We start from the raw sequence: 24,065 nt of genomic DNA on the forward strand, positions 1-24,065 counted from the left end.
AAAAACTGTTTTCAAAGAAAAATATATTTTTTGGAAAAAATCGATCTCAAGTAAAAAATAATTTGGGAAGAATCAGTTTTGGGGAAAAAGATGGTTGTCGAAAAAAACAATTTTGGGAGAAAAACAATTTTTTGAAGAAAAAAATAATTTTGGGAGAAAAATGATTTTTTCTAGAATTTTCTAAAAAAAGACTGATTTTTGATGAAAAAATGAGTTTTGAAAAAATTAATATTTTTAAAATAATTTTTTTGTTGATTTAAGTTTATTAATTTATTAAAATCCTAGCAAATTTCAAGGGGTAGGGTGGGATTTTGGTCCAATACAAATTTTAGAATTAGGAATCCTTAAAATTCAAGAATCCTAGGATTCTTGGTAGCCAAACAGACCAAGGATTCATGATTCTACTAAATCCTACTTTTGATAGGAATCCTACTTAGGAATCCTGCAACCAAACAGACCATAAGAGTATTAATTTTGGGTAGGTGGATTTAAAAAAGAAAAACAAAAAAAAAAAATGGGTCGCTGATATAGTCCCGCGAAAAACTCTCGTCCTGTCTCCCTCTCTCTCTCTTCTGTTTCTCTCTCTTTTCTCTTCCCTCCCCCTCCTCTCTGTTTTGAAACTAATCTATTGTTCTTGGAAGAATCATCTGGAAAGGAAATTTATTTGTGATCTTGTTCTTGTTACTGTGGAAATTCATTAACTTTGAATCACGATTTGAATGGTTAACAATCAAAATTTTCAGAATTTTGACCCATCTCGCATTTAAAATTCAGTTCTCGGGATAGAGAGATAGAGAGCATGAAATTTGAGCAATTTCCACTGGTCGGTCGTCAAACCCTCGATAACCATACCTCTTTGTATATTATTCGTTCCTATTTCCCAAGCACCGTCTTTCATGCTCTCTCTTAGGTTTTCTCCATTTGTTTCTTTCGCAATTAATGCAGTTTCAGTGCTGGGATCAAAAGGTTTATGTTAATCAGAGTTATTTTACAACAAGGGTAGGGTTTAAATCATCATGATTTGCAACAGATATCTGTAAAAACGTTTTGGGTTGTGTTGAGTTTTTTCCCCTGATTGTTAGGGTTTCTGATTGGTTTCAAGGATAGATAAATTTGAATTTTATTATCACCATGACGACTTTGATAGCTCGAACTGGACGAGAAAGGCAACGATATGATGAAGAATTTCGTCTTGTTGCTGGGTAAGTCTTTGTTATTCATTTCCCCACAACAACTTTCTCTTTCTTATCTTCTATCTACTTTTATGTTAGTTTTTTTGCTTTTACTTTTGACTTATTTGATTGGTTGTTATTCATAATTAGTCATCTTGTTTCCTCCTTACACTTTTTCATCTTTAATTTTGTCAAATTGTATCTATTAGTTTTGAAGGTAAAGTTCAGGTGTTTCACAAAAAGTATGTTTATTCAAGAAGCTTGACTAATAAAAGGCATCTTTTTGTTAATTAGGTTTTGTTTTAGATATATTCTGATGAACAGCATCTCTAGGTTCCATAATAAAATGTTTCTGATAATACTTTGAGCGGGTTATCACAATTCCTGTGCTCCTGTTTTTGATTTTTCTTTGGGTACACAGATAGATACAAATTCACTCAAATTTCGTCGTCCTTTGATGTTTGTTATTAAGATAGTGGACTTGCAAGTTAAACTAATCGTGAGTGGATAACCCTAGATATTATATATTATTCATATTCTTAGTTACGGGACTTTTGTGTGTCTATGTGGGACTATTCTCATTACGACAAAAAATTGAACCCTAAGATGTAGGTGAATTTAGATTGAAGTTCTTGTATCATGCGGAAATGATTATTGGTGGTCGTAAGCTGATTTCGTAAGTACAATTTGTTACAAAATAAGCAGTTTCTTGTAAGTACAACTTGAGACACAGATTGCTTTGAATAGGGAGAATTGCTTAGAAGTATAGAGGTCGGATTATCGAAATATGCTTGTGTTCAAACTAGGAAGTGGCTTGGTCGAGTTTATTAGATCATCTTCCCTTTGGTTGATGATCATCCTGACAGATCTTGAAAAACTAATCTGTTAAACTAAACAAGAGCTATTTGTTCGGAAAAGAAATTGTCTTCTTCGCTGTGATTCCATAAACATTACGGGAGGAAATTGGTTCACTGTCACTGGACCTGTTTCCTGGATTGGAAAGACAGGTTAATTGATTCTTTGAGATCTCCAGTAGTCCAGTGAACTTGAGATATGAAGATATAGATGTGTGTTTCACATTCCTTAACAGTAGGTTTCCTTAGATTTCTGTTCCAGATGGTCACATGCTTCGGTAGATCTCGTGAAAGGTGTTTTTCCTGTATGTATTTTGCCATGTTGGCGGCTGCCTGTTTGAGGAACTTGAATTGTTTAATTGATATCCTTTCTGCTTGATCTTAGCTAAATGCTAAATGAGTTTTTTATATAACCAAATTTCAACCAGATATCTTGTTTTCTATTGCAAGATATATGATGCATCGACACAAAGACACATCACAGTTATATCTCAGAACTGAAGATTGAAATCAGTGTCCAGTGGTTTGTCTTCATTGGTTTGGCCCAACCAAGATCTTGATACGGTTAAAAGAATATTTGATGATTTTATGGTTCCCTGCAGTTGTCGTGAGAGCACGTTTTCTTGTCTCCATGTGATCCATATAATCTGTTTATAGGATCTATTATTATTTTGCCCGCATATCAAATTTACTTTTGGAATATTCTCCTTACCCATGTCGTCATTCAACACAAACAGGTGTATTCCTTATAAAATCGAGAAAGATGTTGAAGATGAAACTGTTGACTCGAAGAGTAGGTTGGAAGTCTTAATGGTTTCTTCACCTGATCGGGAAGACCTTGTGTTCCCAAAGGTAATTATTCTACATTATGTGATTTGATTTTTCAGGCAAAGCATTCAGTCTGATGTTCTCCTCACAATTTGTTTCTTAGGGTGGATGGGAAGATGATGAGACTATCTGTGAAGCGGCTTGTCGTGAAGCCTTGGAAGAAGTAGGAGTTAAAGGAAAACTAGATGTAAGTTCATATCATGCCACTGTTTGTTTGTTTGTTTGTTTGAACAGGAAATCGAGCCATAGACCCAACTTCCTTTTGGTCTTGGTTAGAAAACATGTCAATATTTTGTAGCCTGTGCAACATAATAGGCAGATGATGCAAACCTTGCGTGCTCTGAGCAAACCTATGCAAACCTTATTCTGTGGAAACTTTATAAAGTTGATACATTCTTTTTTACAAAGAAAATCATGGCATAGGAGTTTTGGTAATTTTTTTCCTCCTTTGGAACCCAGATAAGTAGCCCAAGATCCAAGCTATTCTTGGTTCAGGTCCCAAAATTAAGATCAAAATTTTCTTTTAATTAGTATTATTTTTTCTCCATAGAATTAAAAGTTCTGAACACTTGATTTTGATCTAGCTAGTTCATTTATATAGGAAAATCCCTTGGGAATGTGGGAGTTTAGAAGCAAGAGTAGGGAGAATAGCTGCAGCAGAGAAGGAATTTGCAGGGGTTACATGTTTGCTTTGGAAGTGACTGAGGAATTTGATACCTGGCCGGATGAGAAAAACCACGGTAGAAGATGGGTAAGTAAGCTAAAAAACCAAAGCTTAGATCCTTAGAAAACCCTGATATGTGCTAGAATTTGATGGAGGTTTCCCCGAAATTCTCTAAAATACGATCTTTGTGGTACTAGTAAATCTAACTAACATTTTAGAAGTTTTTAACTCACCTCCCCCCTGTTGTAGCTAAGTGTTGAACAAGCATTCAGACTATGCCGATATGACTGGATGCGTGCAGCGCTTAAGGAATTTCGAAGAGTGATGTCTGAAACGGGGAAGTATGAATCAAGCGAAGAGGAGTTTGCTCGACTTGGAGATACTAAAGATGCAGTTACAGATGGTGTGGGAGATCATAAGATAATGTCACCAAGCTGCTTTGTTCAGCCTTCAGGTACCCAACCACTTGGTGATTCACATTTAAATTCACCTCTCATCTTAGGATGATGAATCGTGAAGAGAAGATAACAATCCACTCTTTTCTAAATCTCTCGCCTGATTTGGTACTAATTAACCCTCTCAAAGATGAAGATGTGGATTAACAGCGAATTAAATTGATGAACACTTCAACTTTGTAGCGGTTTTCTTCTACTGTCTAGTAATGCAGTTCGATTCAGGTCTTGCTTGTGTCATGCTAGTTACATAACTTAATGTAATCTAGACAGAGAAAACAGAAGGGATCAACCAACTGCCATTTCTCATTAGTTAATTGTAAACCATTTCAAAGGTTTGACAGAAAGGGTTATTGTTAATAGCCGTATTTGTAATCATTAACTAAGTACATATAATTGTAGAGCTCGCTAGTGATGTAACTAATTATGTATTTATTTTCATACGTTGGACATATTAACACTTACCCGTTTCTCGATATGACAAAATATAGAGAGAAAATAGTGGAGTGATCGATAGCTCCATTCCGATTGCCAAATCGGTGCAAAAATGTTCTTAACTGGAAATTTATTTCATAAGCAATAGAAAAACCTCCACAATCGGAATTCAAATAACTATCATCCTTAACAATTTATGGTTTTCCCATGTAATGATTGTAAAGTTAATGCTCATCGATTTTCATTAAAAAACGAATCCAATTCAAAAAGTTAGACATAGTTATCTATAACTACCGCTTGGCATCACAAAGTAGCAAAATCGGAAAGAGTATGAAAAGGGAAAAGATTAACTTGTCGTCCAATCAATAACACCTCACCGCCAAAGCCTACTGATGAAACCTTTCTTGTCTTTCTTCATTCTATTCTCAAGAGATGGGAACTCAATCGCATTGAACGCGATATCAAGAACAATTGGATTCCGAGGAACTGGCTGGAATGCTGGTGGAAAGGCTTCAATACGGGCACCTCCTTTGGTGGTCGCATCACCAACTGACGACTCGTAAACATCAAGTTTCTCAAGAAGGAATTTCTCTGCCTGCAATTAGCCAAAATTAAAAACAAATTCCATCTGTAGGGGGAAAAGAAAGAAAGGTAAAAAATGCAAAAAAGAAAAAAAGAAAAACATACAAGATAGTCACGGTCAGATCTCAGGACCACAGTAGTCACTTCAGGTTATTGTGGAAAATGGGCCTCTTAACGAATATTATTTTATATCTCATTCAAATGGGCTCAAGATCGGCCGAGTCAGTCATTCAGACAAGTCAGACAAGAAACAAACATCCTTGAAATCTGTCTCGAATCAGTTTAGATCTTAAGACAGAACCCAAATCAGTTTGGAGAAACAAACACTGTTGTAGTGAGTCATGACTACTATTTCTACCAGTAAATAAGTTGAAAGCCAACCATTACCTTCTTTGCGCTTTCATTTAGTGAAATGGAGGATACCCCCTTTGAGAGCTTTTCTGGTGCCTTCTGTTCCTCCATAATCCCAGCAGCATGCTCTATGCAGATGTTTGATCTACTGTTCTCACACAGCACTTTCAGTTCTTGGATCATAAGCTGTTAAAAAATTTAAAAAATCAGGTTAATGGCAGTCTGAACTAAGCCCTCGCACATTGTGAAAAGGAAATCTCAAATCTGCAACACTATCCTACTCTCGATTGCATTCATTGGAGGAATGTATTTTAAGATTGATTGAACACTCTTAATAGAAGATGGGCAGTTTCTCAAACAAATTTCCAAACAATATCTAGATTAGATCTGACGGAAAGCTTCAGGGTTAGATGCTTGTGTTTTTTCTGCTCTGAAAGAGAGAAATTCTCAATGACATATGCAATGTCGGATGAGCAATATATGCGGAAAATGGGGCAGCTTATCTCTAATTGGAATTACTTCTCTAACTAGATTCCATTCCAAAGATGCGATGTTAAAGCTCGCATACACTAAGTATACTGTCAGTGGGAACTTTTCTTTATTGTTAGCTGCATTTGCATTTACCGCCAATATGAAGCATTTCTTTAAATCCGCGATTGAGATAAATAAGAATAGTCGCGTCAAGAGTATAACGAAATGTCAAGAGTAATTTTAGAAATATAACATAGAATGTAAATAAACATTTTTCTTCTACGCAGAATTGTTGTGGAAGAGAATAGGAGATCACATGGAAGATGTCTTAAATGCTTAAAGAATCTCGTGAAGGGTATTTTTCTCAATTTAGACTATAAAGGTTGACTGTACGATGGGTAAAGGAAAAGCCTAAGTAAATGCAAAAGAAATTATGTACCTTGTTAGAACTACTTGTATCTTCGAGTTTCTTAAGGGTACTTTCAGCAAGAGTGCGAGCACGGCAATACAATGCATATGCTTCTGTCCTCTTACCAGCCAAGCTATAGGACTTTCCCAAGTAGAAACACCTGGAAATATCATTTGGAGGAAATCCAATCAAATTGAGTTCAAACCTCTACTAAATACTCAGGTGTGATTTAGGAACAACCGAACAACACAAATTCTTGCACTCTATTTAATCATCATAGAACTACAGGCTATAGCTATAGCTATATCAATCTGACAAATAAATCAATAAGAAACCTGACACTTTTAAGGGAAAAAATAGGGAAAACCAAACACCAACCTCTGTGCTCGAAACACCAAACTCTTAACTTCGAATTCTTCAGCAAAGGCTACTTCCTCGGCCGTTCTATCTCTCCCAGAGGTCACTAAATCAGTCAGATCAGTTGTATTCTGGCAATAGGAAACAATACAGCTCAAAATTTGAGACAAAAATTAATTATAGTTCATTTTGTTTCACTCTTTTGAGAATGAATCTAATATATCATGAAGATAGCAAAATGTTATCTCCACAAAACTGTAACTAGATAGTATTAAGATAGTAATGGAACTGTAAGAAGCCATTAAGATGCAAACTTAGAGATCTAAGCATAAACTGTAGGATGGCAAGCCGTACTCATAAATCAGTGATTCAGTATGAAGTCTTCCTCTACCTGTATTAAAAGATCATATAAGCGAACAAGTCCCTCGGGCTTTGTGCCTTTTTCACTCTTGTCATCACGGTTCTTCGAAAATTTACTTTTCGCTATGCTAACCAGCAACTGGTTTCGCTCTATTGTCCGTTCGCTTAAGACAGCACTAACAGCTTTATCAAGACCATTCAAATCATCTTTCACATTTTCAGCATTGCCCGCATTTACCTGTGAAAAGCAACATTGTTTGATAACTGATCAGAAACGTGAGGCCTCAAAATAGAATTGCATACCACGACAGCATTAGAAAATTAATGTACATACCAAGTCCTTACGGATGCAGCTCCTGGCATCATGATATGCAGCAAAGATTTTGTCAAACATGACTACCTTTTTCTCAGCAGGCAGTGAATCTGCTGCAGGACCATGTAGATCTTTCTCTAGCTCTTGAGCTGATCAAATTTCTAATGTTAGAAGGCATAAAATCTAAGCTGGGGATCTAGGTTACTGTTAAAAACATAAAGCGAAGGATGAACTCATAAAAATGATGGATGCCAAATAAAACCAAAGAGAGCACAACAATCAGAACCTCACTGGTCGTCTGGTTCTGCTCAAACTTACATCTTATCAATCCATCATTGATTTAAATGAGACATAGCAACATGATGAGATATAAGGAGTTGCAAAGGAGAAATATACTTGTCACATTTAAATAACAAATGATTTAAAACTATTTGATTTTCAAAAGTAACTCCTAATAGAAGAAAATTTTGACTAACCTTTCAGAATGGAGACTCGAGTCTTAGCATTTGCAATTGGAAATCTGTGCCCAAGCCAATGAAACTCTGTCATGGATGCTGCTTGTTGGGATCTAGCCTCATCCATAACAGCCTGCAGATCACAAAAATGGTTAGGGTTAGACTCATATATTGGATGAAAGGGTAACTCATCATACAGACTTATGCACCCAATAATTGTTACTTGTACATTATTAACAATCCAATTCAAGTCATCTGAAGTAAGAACACAAAATCACAGGTTTCGGAATAGGAACTTTAGTTTTGGGGCTTCACATAGTTGGATAAAGATCAATGAAGTTTGATTGACATATTTGGAGGCTAAGGCAGGAAGAAGCTGATGTTATCATGTGAATATTAAGAGAAATTCTATTACTAAAATCTGAATATAGTTCATGCAAGCTTAGTGTTTACAAGGGAAAGAATCAGCTCACAAACAATAATACCTCTAGCTTAGCTTTAAAGAGGTCCAATGCAGGTCCTTCCATCTTTCCAATATCCAAAAGCTCAGATGTTTGTATGTTTGATTCACCGGCTTTGTGTAGGCAGTAGCGGATGCTGGGTTCCAACTCTTCAACACGTTCACGGCATAATACTTGATTTTCTAGGTCACCATACTTTCCAAGTTCCTCATAAACAGCCCTGTCATTCTTACCTATGTTAGCGTCTTAGCAAACATTAATATGTGAACTAGAAGCAGCAAAAAGAAGTCTAAAATTTAGTCACCTCTGATAAACGAAATACAAAAGAAAAAGTGAAGGAACAAAGCACTAATCATTTGCTTAAGGAATATCCTCTATCAGCATATAGAACACAATAAAAGATGTCTAACAGATTAATGCACCTGGCACTTTTGAAATTCATTAGCGCAGTGTCCCAATTGCGATCAAGTTCAAAGAGTAGGTTCCCCTTCATATAAGAAGCATAGGCCTGCACTTGCAAAAACAGTATTGTTAAAGAGAATAGGAAAATGAAATCACGTCGTTTTCTAGGACCCGTATAGCAAATGACAGCAACTCAGACAGGACATAAATCTGTATGAAGGTATCAAATAAGAACAAGTATTTCAAATACAACTTCAAAACCACATACAAGCAAATAAAAACTATAGAAGGCACCTCAGCTTCTAGTGATGTCCTGGAATCTCCTTTGACGGAACACAACTGTGCAAAAAGTGTAGCCCATTTTACGGCCTTTCTCAAACGACCAATCAAATATATGCGCTGGCGTGCATTTGGCCCTCCAGGAAGCTGCCTTTTCTCCATAGCATGGCTCCAAGCTCTTTCTGTTGTATAAAGAACGATGTGGAGATACCTATTTCAAATCCAAACTACAAGTTTGAGTGGCACTCGACAAAATTGCATCACTTAACCAACATAACCACGGAAACCGACAACATGACATCTCTAGGTATCTAATTGGTTACTCGTAAATACCAAAATTAGCTGCAACAGCTGACAGGCATCTCATAAGATTTAGTTACTCATACATTTTTATCCAACTATTATTTCTTATCAAAGGCAAGCAACTGACATTCTCTGGGTTTACAAAAAAATTAAAGAAATAGAAAAATCACCAAGAACATAACAACTCTGTAGCTTAATGATGGTGGTTTACCACAATCTTGCGAAGTGCCCCGAGATTCATTCAATACACGTGATACATACAACTAAACAAGCGAATCTCTATTCGCTACCTCATTTTACATCATGGCGTCCATATTGCATTCAATAGTTTTTCTTTTGGATACTAAGACGAAAGGCAACTTGTCCATATCACATTCAGTTGTTGGATTCCCCGTCTAAGACGAAAGGCTAATCGTGACCAACAGTATTGTAAAGGCATTACATATTTGCTTAATCAACAGGGCGTTTAACAGTCTACTTTCTTCCTCTAACACACGGGTCAAGTCCTGACCAACAGCATGGTAACGGCATTAGCTATCTGCCTAATCAAGAGAGCCTTTTCTAGTCTACGGTTGTGTTTGTTTTTCAAAATTTTCAGATCTGAAATCTAAGCGGGGCCTCAATTCAGATTTCAGATGTTTGTTTTTTTTCTTTTACCAAAATCAGAAAGTTGGGTTGAATGAAGACTAGAGATCTGAATGGGCTCAAAACACACATTTTAACTCGTAAGCTAATTCAGTCAATTCAGATGAAGTAAAAAAGAAAAACACAACTAATTTTCTTCCAAACACGGGTTAAGTCCTGGCCAACCTAAGCTTATTGTTTTCAGATTTCTGTAGAAATGGCTTCTACAAAATCCCTAAACCAATCTATACTGATATATATACATAGAGACATTGTGTACTTCAAAATCAACCATTCTAGATCAGTTATAAGAATCAATACCTAACTTCGGTAACGGTAGACTCAGTGATGGCCCTTCGATTGTATTTCCCGTGACCATGAGTGAACTTTAGAGATTTATACAACCTCCTCAATCGCGCTGTGCAATATCGTCTGAGGAAATGTGAACCAATCCAGAAAAAATAAGAACTTATAATGGATCAGAATTCAGAATAGATTTGAGAAAATAGGTATAAACGGATCCCCAAATTTCAAAGTAATCAAATCAAAACTACAGAAAATGTACCGATAACGAGTATAATCCCGATGGCGTAATCCATGTTGCATCTGAGCAGATTTCAATAATTGCAGCACTGAAACTCCAAAAGATTCAATTGATCATGGACTAGGTCAAAAAAAGGGAAAATTTCAAAGCAAATAAGTAGTTCATGGATTAAGATACAAACCATTGACTGAGAATTTAGGGTTGATCTGATCAGACATTTGGGGGGTTTTCTCGTCGATTTCCATTGGTAATGTATCGTTTTCCTTCGCCATTAAAATCTTCACTAGCGAGAGAACCCTGAAAACCTAAGCGGAAGGTTGCGAGGGGGGTGAGTTGGTCAATCGATCTCCGACGTATTAGATGAGTGATTTTGCTGTTTCATATCTTGCTGTTAACTTATCAGTTTCAAATCTGAGCTGTACACGTAAGCATCTCATTATAAAATTTGTGGATGGGATTGAGTTTGACAAGGAAAAAAGTCTCTTTTAACGACTAACAGCTAGTAACGGAGACACTAAACCTCAAGATTTTTTTTTTTTTTTTTTTTTTAGTTAAACCACAACCTATTAAACCTATTATATAAAACGCAATGGTGTTTTTCTAAGTGGACCGTAGATTTATGTATGAGATATTCAAGTCCGTCGGATGATTAGAACAAATTTTGTAATTAGATATAATATCAAAGGTTATTTATGTCTTAAACTGCCCACGTCTTCATCTCCCTAAAATCTCTCTGCTAATTATATTAGGTTCCCACCGCGCCCTACGGGCGCGGTAGATCTCTCTTGGCTAACGCTGTTGTAGTAGGTCGGCTCTCGATTTTACGGCTAAGAGGTTGACATTAACACCTTCAAAATTATCCCCTGCAAATTAAAAACAGTCTAAATTTAATTACAGTCAATTTAATTAACTTTAATTTAATTCTAAAATCCAAAACAGAAGAGAGGAAGGGGGAGAGAGAGATACAATCGCATGCTTATGAGGGAGAATATAGGAGTTGGAATTTTGAACAGGATTTAAAGTCTAACCGAATTGATATTAATGGGAAGTGTGTGCAATCGTGGGAAAGAAAAGTAGAGAGAGATTTGTGGGTGTAGTTATTCTAGGGAGGTTGTAACCAACTATTCAAAAATATTTCATTCTTGACACTATTATCCTTCTATTTTGACTGGATTTACACGAAAGAGAATTACATAACAGCCGTCAGATGTGATCTTTATGAAAATCCCAATAAAAATGGACGGTCAGACTTATCCCCTGGATAACCGACTGAGCTGTTTTAATATAATAGATTTTAACTACCCACAATCAAAATTATCTCTCTGCACCCATAAATCTCGCTCCCACCCGTAAATGATCTCATCAATTTGTTTTCAAAACAATCATCTTCTCTGTTCTTCTCTCTTTAAAAGAATTTCTTTTCCTCTTTCATTTTTCCATTTAAAAATTCTTTATCATTATAGAAAATCCGTACCCTACGGGTACGGGCTATACCCTAGTCTATTATATAAAATAGAATGGTGGGTGCTAATTGGGATGAACTCAAAGACAAACCCAATAGACAAACATTGGGATAAATCTAGTCGTACGTTATCTCGTGATAAATCTTGACTCTTTATTTAACAAAGAAAATAATACGAGCATAGCTCTAATTTATTGCTAATAACATTGGCTATTTTAATCTAGCCACCCGTTTTGTTTCTTCTAACACATTGACCCTTTGATCTCTCACCTACCTAAAAACAAAGATAATTCTTTCACCAACTCTAAATATAACAAAAACCGCCCTCTTCCTCTTCAACGCTATTTATTCCTATTCGTCCTCTTAAATGTCTTTCCTTTTCTCTACAAACATGGAATATCAAAGGTTGCATACAACTTTCAACAAAACAAAACGTTGAATACAAAGGGCAACAGTTACCAAACACTTCCTCTAAAATGATCCTTTCTACAATATTTTCCATTACTCCCCCTTTCCATAAAACCCACACCTCCTATTGAGTTTCCAGTCATCATCCAAATTTGCTCTCAAGCAAGCCTCCCATACTTTTTGTTATTATATATATTGAGTTTCTCTAATCCAAGTTTCCAGTGATATCTCTGGAGTAAGATTTCTCTACTTTTGTTGTACTAATACTTAATTGGTTTGTATGAATTGCTCTAACATAAAGTGATATGGTTTGTATGATTTGCTCAAGCAAAACTACTATAATTTTGGTTATATAGATCTTGAATCCAAATTTTATTTGACCCCTGTTTTATTTTTATGCGAAAGAAATAATTTTGTTCATATTATCCTGGTCTCTGTTTTATTTTTATGCGAAGGAAATAATTATGTTCATATTGTCCCAACTTCCTACTTTAGCTCTTCCTTTCCTTCATATACCAATCTCAGTACTCGGCTACTTGTACTTGTAGGCTGTGCATCAAAGCAGGGATATTTGCTCTTAGTGAAAGGAGAATTCATGTAACATACGAGGATTTCTATATGGTTGTGGGGAAGGTGATGAAGAAAGAAAAAGAGAACATGTCATTACATATTCTTTAATTAATTAGTTTCTACTTTCTATCATTATGTTGCATTCTATGCGTGGAAATAAGAAAAAAATTGTCAGTTTCTCTCTATATGATGTTTCTGGGTTACCCTATTTAGTTATTTGTACTCAACAAATTATTTTAATGATTTCTAAAATTAAGGGTAAGATATCAGAATTGGCCCAAGAAATTCTTATCTAAAATATTTTCGTTGGGAAATTGTTATAAGTTCATAATTGTATAATACTAGCGGATTTGATGTTTGGTGGGAGAGTGGGAAGGAATAGATGGGATTACAGGTTTGTTCGAGTTGTTTGTGGTTTTTGGGATTATTGAAATCCTGTCCTAACTAGATAAGTTATTTTGGGATTGAGGGCTTGTTTGATCTGTGTATGTGATTTGAAAGTGGGTGAGAAGTTGTCACAAACTATTTATGTGATTTGGGGATGATTCAGGGTTAACTGAGTATGTGGAATTGAAGAGTGGAAAAGGGATGAAACAAGTAGTAACTGCTCCTGACTGTTCTCTCAAAAAAAAACTCCTGATCTTCACAGCTTGAATCAAGATCTTTGAAAGAGTTCAAGCTCGTTTATCCAGATCTGAGAAAAATTACTAAAAGTTAGAGATTTGTGGTGAAGATAGTAGATGATTTGGGTGACTTGCAGAGGAAGAAAAGAAGATGGGAAAAACTATCCATTTAATTTGTACAAAAATGACATTTTCAAAGTAAAACATCATGTGAGTTAAGCTCATTATAAATCAAGTCAATCAAAAGTGGATTTGAATAAGCCCTTATTGAATAAAAGTGGGTTTATAAACATAGATGTCACTTCTAACTTTTATTCAAGTGTAAATTTTCTTGTATTTCTATTTTTCTCATGCAAAATCCAATTTTTTCCATTTTCACGTGGGATTTCCAAATTTCCCATTTGTGGGACTCTTTCATATTTTGCATATCTCATATCATATATTTTAATTGGAAAAATAAGGTGATGTAATGTCGAACAACGACCATTGGGACACGTTTTTTTTAGCACGGCGGTAGACAATCTCTTTTTACAAGAACGATTGACTAACTAACCAACCACAATTGTAGTTGAATTCTGACAGGGTATGTGGAATCAAAACTAATATCTATGAGCACACCCCCACTTAGAGTTAATTAAAACTCTCTGTTGCTATTGAATTTGAGTTTATTAAATATTAATTGCCTGTTTGTCAATGGGATAGTCAATGTTAGTCGATACTTCTTTCACTGAAGTATCACAATCTGTACATAGTTGGATTCATTCAGTTTAAAAATGATCTCCCATTACATAAAGAAACAATAATTTAAAATAATTTCCGGGATGTTAATCTTCTTATCGGTGAGCCAACACCTCAGTTAGTAACTTTAGTCTTAAGGAAACAAAACAAGAACTCTATACATAAAGATGAAGATCATATACGACTTCCAAATATCATAAAAAAAAAATTGGCAACATCTTCCCTGAAAAATGGACAACTTTGGTGGTTTAGTTAACCACAAATCTCCATAACTTTAACATTTTATTAGTCTATTGATAACTAACGAAGACAAAGTAAGCATTCATGAAGATGTGATAAAGACGATAACTGTCTAAGTCAAACCAATAATAAAACTGGCTTAAAACCCAACAACATGAAAGAGACCTAAAATCCAACAAATTTACTATATTATGTACTAGGTATAACCCGTGCCCTAAGGGCACGGGCAAATGCTTTTATCACAGGAGGCTCGAATGAAAATGTACTAACTAAAGCTTCCATTCAATTCTTTTCCCAGATTGCGTAGAGCAGGACATTAACATGTGCTTTTATGACATCGTCGAAGGTTAAAATGAAAAACAATGTACCAACTAAAACCATCATTTAACTTCTTTTCTTATTGCATAGTGTCTCTTACGTTTAAATCATATAAATAAGAACTATTAATTTGAATCATTAGGTAGGTTAGACACTGTATATCATATGGTAATACAACTCCTCCATAACGTAGTCGGCGTGATAGTCCATTAGAAATTGAAGATAGTTAATTTTGAGTCATCTCTCAATATATTTCTCATTAAGGGTCTGTTTGATACGTGTAAAAATAGGCTGAGAAAATCGATTTTCGTACCGTTTGGTTGGTCAAGTTGAGTAAGAAAATAACATTCCCATTGTAAAATAAAGTGGGAAAATGTCTGACTTTCTTTTCCCACAAAATACATGTGAAAACTGTTTTCACACACCAAGGACACGCTCTCTCTCTCTTCCGTCTTTCTCTACCATCTCTCTTCCCGTCTTTCCCTTACAACTGCTTTCAAAATTTCAAAGGTTATTCAAGGTTAGTGATGAATTGATGAGAAGAAATACCTACTTTAGGAGAAGATGAAGTCTAGAATCAGGTTCTTGATGATGGGTTTAATGGGTTTCAACTGAGTAATTTTCAGTGGTGGAAGAATTATAAGAAGAAGGAAACTAACGAATCTGTGATTGATTAAGAAGACGATGGGTTAAGAAGAAGATGGGTCAAGAAGAAGATGGGTTAACGAATTTTTGATTGATCAAGAAGAAGATGGGTTAACAATGTGTGGAACGGATGACATATTTACTTCAAGAACAAAAAAAATTAGGTCCAAGCAGTCATACACAATGTCTAGAAGTAGAAACTCACCACTTTATCTAACATTCAGGAAGCATATCTCAATGTTATACAAGAAGCTTCCAATAGTTATACAAAAAGCTTTCTAACAATTAGATGTATGTTGGTAAACAACCATCAAACCGTAATCATCTTCTTGGTGTTGTTAATGGAGTTATTCACAATTGATCTATTTGTGTTGAAGAGAAGAAGAAACATGGGAACCCGTATACTAAACCTAAATCGAATTGAAATTGCAGTTAAACAGTATAGACAGGCTTATAAGCTTAATTCCTTTCACAAAAATCACAACTGAATGTTCACTTCTTCTCCCACAGATATGACCAACACTGAATTTATCATACCAGAAGTCCCTATTTCCTCTCGACTAAAAATACCAGTTTGTCATAACCATGGAAAAAATGAATATTGTATCTAAGACCTCTGTCACTCTTGATCAAAATTAACACATTTCTGCGTCATTTTGACTTAACACACATTTTACCCGATTTGTTAAATTTATAAACCTTACCTGATAGTACTCTGGTTGTAACTATGGCTCCATTGTTGTGCTCTTTCTTCTTCTCCATGCTTGCAGTCTGAAAAAACAGAAATCAAACTCTTAACAGTTTATAATTCATTTCTAAAAATTGGGAAAATAAGAAAATGATGTTCTTTTTTCTACTCTATGAATTGGGAAATTAGGGAAATGATGGGATGAATTTTGATGAAACTATACTCTTTCTTCTTCTCCATGAAAATCAGAAATAAACTCTGATCAATTTATAATTCATTTCCACGAATTTGGAAATTGTGAGAATGGTGGGATGAATTTGGATGCGTTTTATTTCTAGCAATCGATTCACGAGGCGTTTGCTAGAAAGGAGGGAAGAAAGGAAGTGAGAAATTCTAGCAATCGATTCACGAGGCGTTTGCTAGAAAGGAAGGAAGAAAGGAAGTGAGAAATTAATGAAATGTGGTTACAGATTCCATCATTATTTTGGATTATAAATTAATTTGTAGAAACTGATTCATCATAAATGTGGACAATTGATTGGTAGGAATGGATGTTAATGAGCAGTGTGAGTGTAAGAGAGAGGAGGGGAAGATGGAAAGAGAGATGTAAGAGAAGTGAGAAAAAATGTAAATCTTGACCGTTAGATTTGACGGAATGATCCGACGGTTGATTTGAAAGTTGATATTAATACTAATTATAACGTTTATTATAACGAAAATGATCCAACGATTGATATTAGTGATGATATGGAACGGACGACTGGATTTATCTCCAATGTTTGTCCTAGTCATCACTCTTCAACCTGTTTTATTATATAGATATATATACAAATGTTAATTTTTTTTACTTGAAATAAAGTAGATTGTTGTTTAAAAAAAAGAGAGAGAGAAAAATATACAACGAAACTCGCTAACGAAATAAAAAATATAACAACTTCAGAGAGATGATAAAAATACCACATCTTTTATTCTCCCTCATAATAACCCTTTATATATCATAGAACTAAAAAGTTAAGGTATAATTGGAATTAAACTAATATTTCGTCACTATCAAAACAAAGAAAAATAACAAAAAGCAACACAAAAGGGCTATTTTAGAAGTTGGAAAAATTTAGGGGGTATTTTGTGAATTGATTGTAAGTAGAGCTAAAATGAAAGAAAACCAGCATAAATAGGTCATAAATGCTTTCCAAGACATTCGAGCCCAGAACCTAAGATCTTTAGGCAGAAACCTAACCACTAAGCTAACATTCATTTCTTTTTAGGTTTTTCTTTAAGACCCCTAATAATTAATTCTAGCATGGGCAATGGCCAAGCTGGTCTTTACATAGGTCCGCTCCTGTGTCCATGTAATAAAATTTACTTGTTTATACACATAGAATCTCAAAAGATTATGGATTGTCTTCCAGCTGAAAAACTTCTCTTTATACTTGTAATATTTGAATACTAGTCATAACCCGTGCCTACGGCACGACGTATTCGTTAGACGCTTACCTGTTTAAATGTAATATGTATATAATGGTAGGCTACGAAAAAATTATAAAGATGGGACAATACATTACGGATTTCACATTAACAATGAAGATATAACAAAATATAACGGTTCATGAAATACACATTTATAAATAATATAAATTTTCGTTTTGATTTTGAGAGAATTTTGATGTTTTGCAATTTCTGTTTACAACGTTTAGAAAATTTAAGTAGAAATATCATCATCATCATACATATCATTAAACAAATGTATTAGTTTTCACAAAGAAAAGATGTAACTTGTAATAAGATATTGACGAAAAAAAATCGGAAGTCGTGTACTAAAATTCAACTGCTAACATTATAGATCATTATAGAATATTTTTTAGAGTTCAAAAATATAGATCGTGCTCTATATGCCTTTTCAGCTCCACCACGTCAAGATGAAAAGATCAGTTAAATGTTCTTATTTACTAAGTTGATGGAGAAGTGATCGGTTTATGTGGAGAGAGATTTAATGAGGAAGGAAGATGAGATGAATTTTATCTAATAAGCATGGTAGACATTTATTTTGTCTTAGTCATAGTAGAAAAATCATCTTCATACAAACGACTAAAGAAATGTAATAGTTTTCACAAAGAAAAGATGTAATTTGTAATAGAATATTGACGAAAAACTCGGGGGGCCTCCACTAAAATTCAACTGGCGCAATATAAATCATTTTAGAATTTTTGTAGAGCTCCGAAATATGGACCATGCTCTATAATTGATGACGAAGATGAAAAGATCAATTAAATATTCTTACTTACTCAATTGATGATGAAGTGATTGGTTTATGTGAAGAGATATTTAATGAGAGAAAACCTAAATCTCTAGGATGCTTATAATTTCATAATACCTAATCTAACCTTATATATAACGAAACACTTACGTTTTAATCAAATCCACCAATATTCGGTTTCCATTTTTATCTCCCTCTTTCTCTTTCCAATCACGATCTTAATAACCGAAACCATTATCTTCATTTCTAATCAAAATCGGAAACAAAATTTTTTCTCTTCATAAAACCGAAACCTATATTCATTCTCTTTTTTAAGAAGCTTCAAATCTCATTCCAATCCAATAAACCAGCTGAAAACTCCATTGTTTATTTCGATTTCCATAAAAAAGATTCAGGTTCGTACCTTTGTTAAGATCTACAGTTGCTTATAAGGTTAAAGTAACAAGTTTAATCTTTCTTTCTAATGTTTTTCATCATTGTGGACGGTAGAAAATCACACAATAAACAGAAGGTCGATTGGTGGGCCACCGACAACTTGGGCTCTAGACTTCGAGACGGATGAAGTTCTGGTTGGACCTGTAGACAGACAAAAATAAGCAGAGACCGTGAAGTCTTGGGGACACCGGGATGGTGTCTTGCCAAGGACGCTCCGACGATCAAGTCAGCAAACTATAAATAAGATAAATATAAACTGGTGGAATGATGAGGGTGTCACCGTGTTGTAAGATATTTTCCGCTCCAACACCAGGACCGACTCCAACACCGGAACTGACTCCGACATTGGTGAGTTCTCTCAGATTTAATTTATCGTCTTTCCCAATTGATCCGGAACTTAATCTACCAATTTCAAGTTATGAATCTAAATATAGAGATAAAATTCGTAGACACTATCTACAACGGGGTCCATTTAAACTAAAGGAGTCTTTATTGAAACATAAGTTTTTGGTAAAATATGAACTCTCGCAAAGGTCAATCGCGTTTGTAATTGTTGGTGTATTAATATAATTAACGAATATAAATATTTTATTAATTAGCGTGTTTGTAAAAAAAATTATTTAAGTATTTAAATTCGCACCCCTAGATGAAAATTTTGAATCCGTCCCTATTGCTAATAATGCATTTTGAAAAGATTAATAGGCGCGGACCGTGAGTGTTTAAATAATATATTTAAATAATCAATGTTTAAATAATATATATAAATAATCAATGTTTAAATAATCAATAATAATGTTTAAATAATCAATAATCACTGTTTAAATAAAAATGTTTAAATAATAAGTGTTTAACTGAATAGAATATGGTGGAAGAGATATCTCAAATCACCAGGAAGTCTCTTTAGATCTTCAATAGTTTGATGGTCTCCTACAAGACCACTTTCCTTGTTTTTTTAGTATCTATATTGTATTTATCAGTCTTTTCACTTTAATCTTCAATTCTGTTCCTAAATACAATCAGCTTCTTTTTTATCTCCTCGATTCCAATGTTTAAATAATATATTTAAATAATCAATGTTTAAATAATCAATAATAATGTTTAAATAAGTAATGTTTAAATAATATATTTAAATAATCAATGTTTAAATAATCAATAATAATATTTAAATAATTAATGTTTAAATAATATATTTAAATAATTAATGTTTAAATAATATATTTAAATAATTAATGTTTAAATAATATATTTAAATAATCAATGTTTAAATAATCAATAATAATGTTTAAATAATCAATAATCAATGTTTAAATAATCAGTGTTTAACTGAATAGAATATGGTGGAAGAGATATCTCGAATCACCAGGAAGTCTCTTTTGGACTTCAATAGTTTGATAGTCTCCTGCAAGACCACTTTCATTGCTTCTTTAGTATCTTTACATCTTCAATAGTTTGATGGTCTCCTGAAAAACCACTTTCCTTGCTTCTTTAATATCTTTGTTGTACTTATCACCCTTTTCACTTTAATTTTTAATTCTAATACTAAATACACTCAGCTTCTTCTTTATCTCCTCGATTTCAATTTTCACTGCCTCCTCATCTTTAAGAGAAAAATCAGTTGCTACTAAAGATTTAATCTCTCTGTCTAATTGTTTGACAAGAACTTGAATACTTCCCAAGTGTTTAACTGCCGTATAAGTTCCCCTTCCATTATAGTTATGATTGTCTTTTTGCTCAATTTTTTCTCCCATCTCTACAAATAAGAAATAATACAAACTGTGAGAACCAATACTCAATGTTTAAATAATCAAATAGAAAATTGTAAGATTTAGGTCGAATTGTTCAAATAATCAATGTTTAAATAATTAATGTTTAAATAATATATTTAAATAATCAATGTTTATATAATTAATAATAATTTTTAAATAATCAATAATAATGTTTAAATAATCAATAATCAATGTTTAAATAATCAAAGTTTAAATAATCAATAATCAATGTTTAAATAATCAAAGTTTAAATAATCAATAATCAATGTTTAAATGATCAATGTTTAAATAATCAATAATCAATGTTTAAATAATAAATAATCAATGTTTAAATAATCAGTATTTAAATAATCAGTATTTAAATAATCAATGTTTAAATAATATATTTAAATCTATATAACAAAACAGATAGGTTGTGACTAGGACAAAATAAATGCTCCTAAATGATGATTTGGATGCTGAGTTGGATGATGACTTGGACAAGAAGATACTTCCTTCTCTTTTAATCTGGGCCGTTCAGACTAATATCACATAAGAAAACATCGATCGTATCCGTTAAATCCTACTTGACTTGGTAATTGAAACGACTACATTAAATCCTTGTCGTTCCAATTTCTTTGTATTTTCTTCCTTCCGTACCTTAACTGCCTTCATCTGAATTCACTTCTTTTCTTCTCCCTTAAAATTCTTAAAAGACTTTGCCCATTGCTTCTTCTTCAACCCTTCACTTTCTTCATTTAACCGGAAACTTAAATTAGACGTTGTGAATCTCTTCCAATCAGTGAAACACTGGACCGTGTGGAATCAATTGAAACGTCAATCTCCACAGTAATCTTATTTTTTTCTTCACACATTAAACTGAATTTTTCATTTGTTGCTTATTGTCGACGCCCTCTTCCCATCTCTACAGTTGTGTTCACCAACTCATTTAGCAAGACAGCAATAGTGTAAGTTTAACTAATGGGAACTCGTTTATCATTACGCAAAATTGGTTTGTAACTAGGTTTTCTAAATTCTTCATGAATCCTCTAGGAGCTTGCCTTTATTTTCTCTTGTATTACCTCAACATCTCTTCCTTTTTCTCTTGCTGGGGATTCACAAATCGGATCAATATGCTTCTTCCTTGCCACCTAAGGTTTTTTGCCTTCAGTTTGTTCTATTTAGGGCTTTAAATATATTCATATCATCAACTTCAAGCAACCCTGTATTCCCCTTAAACTGTTGTTTAAGTTATCTGATTTTGAAGTGTTTCTTTTCAATCTGTTTTTGTATATTTCAGGTGGAAGAAGAAACGTTCATGAACAATTTTATGGTTACATATGGTCGTCTCCAAAATGAAAATTTATACCACCTACTTATTTCAAGACGTCCTAGAATTAAATAGAGAAACTTTTTACTTATATATAATTAACCCTATGCTTATATTAGAAAGGTAGGGAGGTGGGATCTTATCAGTTCGAGTGGTTCCTATGCTTTTTTACTTATATATAATTGACCCTCTCTTAAATTTTGTACACATTGTGGTGTGAGAAGCACAGATTTGTCCAAGTATCTATGAAGAAGTAGGTGCAGTCCTCTTATTGATCTCGACTTGAGATAAATGGAGTTGCGAAATCTGTTGGAAAGTACCCTCATCGGTAAGAAAAAACTAACTTTTATAGAGTTTTTATTTAGTTTCTATAGAGTTTTGGTGATTATTGAGTTTCTGTGGAGTTTGATTTCTATAGAGTTTCTATTTGGAGTTCTGTGGAGTTTGTAGAGTTTCTATTTGGTTCTGATTTTTATACATCTGTATTTCAGGTATGGTAGAGTTACCATTGAGTTTCAAACATCTACACATAACCTAAATGAAATTACACATAAACAGGATTAGTCTTTATAGAGTTTATATTCAATTTCAAACATGAGCACATAACATGTTTAAGAAAACTCCCCAAATAGCTTACACCCTTGGCTAAATTTTATTGTGTTTATGACTACCTAGATTGTTGAGGATGATTTGAGGTTAGTTTATATTATATAGTATTGAAATTTTAGTGAATTTGCTCTTCTACTGTATATTACATGGCTGTGAAGATTGTCGGTGTTTATACCAGGTCTGATTTGATTGAAGTAATTCGAGTTTTGTTTGTATTTTTTTAGTTCTTAATTAGTTTATATTCTTATAATAGTGAGTTTCTAAGATTATTTCATGGTTATTAGATATTCGTAGTATTCATTTCCCATGTTTGAATATTGATTTGTTAACCTTCTTAATTGCCTAAATATCTGATTTTTCGGGTTTTGATCCTCGAAATATGCTAGCACAGGAGAATCTATTTGTCTTCGTCTAGGTAAAAGGTTTACTGATTTGCTGTCTATTACTGTATTACTCATACATTAAGGGTATACATCTTCTTTGTTCTTGATACTTGTAAAGAAACGGAAGAGTGAATCGAGTATTGTAAGGTTCAAATTTGTCTTTGTTGTGCTCGTATCTCTTAATATAGGTATGGATTCATGGATGTATATTCGATGTGCATTAGTGCTCATCGATTCCATTCAACGGCTTAACATTTTTTTTCCTTCATCACTTCCTGGTTTAGAAGTTAGGAATATTCGTGGCTTATGAAACAGGTCTTATATGAAAACCAAGTAGTTGATGAGAGTAGATGTACCTCTAACCCTGATATGTTGAATTGGCACATGGGTTTGGTCCGAAATTACTAAATATAATAATTGTAAGCAGCGGCTGCTTACGGTTGGTGATATGCTAATTTGAAATATTAGGTATCTGAAAACAGAAGTTTCTATAATCTTTGGTGTTTTCAATGTGTCTGGATGAAACCTAGATTGTGAAGTTTTAATTACTATTTGATTCATTTTTCTTTTATTGAACATCTTTAAAATTTTGCTCAAATGATCTTCATTCAAGTAGGTTTAATCTCTATAAGCTTATTTCGTTTTTGTATTGTTTTCTTGATAAAAAAGTACTGATTAGCAGGCACTTTCTCGAATTTTCCACCATTACCTATTCATCCATTATAGTGAAATGAAAGAGTTATTACAATTGACTCTGTCTCTGGATCTTGTTCTTTGATTCTATATTCTTATAAATTGCAGAATGTTTTCCCTCGATTATAGTATTATTATTTCATTCATTATATGTTTTTAAGTATAGGTGCGTGACGTTTCTGTATTTGGCCCTTTCAGCCGATCCGAGTTTCCGAACGTTGGGGAGGCTGAAAAGAAAGATTTCAAAAGTGTCCAGGGCTTTGAGAGTTTATCAGCTTCCTACCGTCTAAAATATCATAACCAAAGTATTTTCTCTCCTCGATTGCAAATAAGTATATTTATGCTATCAAATTCATTTCGTAAAACATTTATATCGAAAGGAAGTATCCCTAGGACATGACAAGTTGAACAAAAGTATAAATGTTAGTCATCGAGTAGGAAGTTTTTCAAAGGTTCAGTTGTGTAAATCTTTTGCCTCTTTAGCAACTGAGTTAGGTCCATTTCTAGATTAAGTACCCTGCCATAGAAAAGCATTCCCTTCGTACTTTTGTGATTGCTGCTTAATTTCAAACTATAATTGCCAATTTTTGTAAGCTTGTTTCAGGATG

The 24,065-nt window shown here is 33.8% G+C and overlaps 2 protein-coding genes across 5 annotated transcripts; one reads left to right on the forward strand and one right to left on the reverse strand.

The window, feature by feature from the left end:
* Window positions 1-535: 535 nt before the first annotated feature.
* On the forward strand, window positions 536-4,445 carry LOC147567345 (nudix hydrolase 13, mitochondrial-like). 4 transcript variants are annotated; one of them, XR_015230739.1, is made up of 7 exons: window positions 646-999; window positions 1,083-1,202; window positions 2,764-2,878; window positions 2,958-3,041; window positions 3,456-3,605; window positions 3,768-4,268; window positions 4,334-4,445. XR_015230739.1 is itself a non-coding variant. In XM_086653966.1 (6 exons), exons 2-6 carry the CDS (start codon window positions 1,132-1,134, stop codon window positions 4,023-4,025), a joined length of 678 nt encoding a protein of 225 aa, XP_086510092.1. In that variant the 5' UTR covers window positions 536-999; window positions 1,083-1,131; the 3' UTR covers window positions 4,026-4,445. The 4 variants fall into 4 exon arrangements, 3 of the variants coding, with proteins under 3 accessions (XP_086510092.1, XP_086510093.1, XP_086510094.1); XM_086653966.1 differs by having other exon boundaries at window positions 536-999; window positions 3,768-4,445; XM_086653967.1 differs by having other exon boundaries at window positions 561-999; window positions 1,103-1,202; window positions 3,768-4,445.
* A 73-nt stretch (window positions 4,446-4,518) lies between these two features.
* On the reverse strand, window positions 4,519-10,814 carry LOC147567346 (signal recognition particle-related / SRP-like protein). The gene is made up of 13 exons (XM_086653965.1): window positions 10,498-10,814; window positions 10,338-10,404; window positions 10,094-10,204; window positions 8,861-9,056; window positions 8,587-8,672; window positions 8,189-8,384; window positions 7,725-7,836; window positions 7,270-7,397; window positions 6,967-7,173; window positions 6,597-6,706; window positions 6,249-6,378; window positions 5,375-5,524; window positions 4,519-5,000 (listed from the first exon to the last, which is right to left on the reverse strand). The coding sequence occupies exons 1-13, from the start codon at window positions 10,586-10,588 to the stop codon at window positions 4,779-4,781; spliced, it is 1,806 nt and encodes a 601-aa protein (XP_086510091.1). The 5' UTR covers window positions 10,589-10,814; the 3' UTR covers window positions 4,519-4,778.
* Window positions 10,815-24,065: the final 13,251 nt, after the last annotated feature.

Source organism: Eschscholzia californica, unplaced genomic scaffold (genome assembly GCF_041429995.1).
Source record: "Eschscholzia californica isolate CP2 unplaced genomic scaffold, dmEscCali1.0.p SCAF_1, whole genome shotgun sequence".
In the NCBI taxonomy this organism is placed as follows: Eukaryota; Viridiplantae; Streptophyta; class Magnoliopsida; order Ranunculales; family Papaveraceae; genus Eschscholzia; species Eschscholzia californica.

What these genes read in the sequence shown, in the direction of transcription:
- LOC147567346 (XM_086653965.1), bottom strand. Translation starts at nt 10,588, where the DNA reads ATGGCGAAGGAAAACGATACATTACCAATGGAAATCGACGAGAAAACC. An exon ending in CCCTAAATTCTCAGTCAATG is followed by an intron (nt 10,405 to 10,497) that starts GTTTGTATCTTA and finishes TTGGAGTTTCAG; the next exon opens with TGCTGCAATTATTGAAATCT. An exon ending in TCTACCGTTACCGAAGTTAG is followed by an intron (nt 9,057 to 10,093) that starts GTATTGATTCTT and finishes GATTTGAAATAG; the next exon opens with GTATCTCCACATCGTTCTTT.
- LOC147567345 (XM_086653966.1), top strand. Translation starts at nt 1,132, where the DNA reads ATGACGACTTTGATAGCTCGAACTGGACGAGAAAGGCAACGATATGAT. An exon ending in GAATTTCGTCTTGTTGCTGG is followed by an intron (nt 1,203 to 2,763) that starts GTAAGTCTTTGT and finishes CAACACAAACAG; the next exon opens with GTGTATTCCTTATAAAATCG. An exon ending in GAGTTAAAGGAAAACTAGAT is followed by an intron (nt 3,042 to 3,455) that starts GTAAGTTCATAT and finishes TCATTTATATAG; the next exon opens with GAAAATCCCTTGGGAATGTG.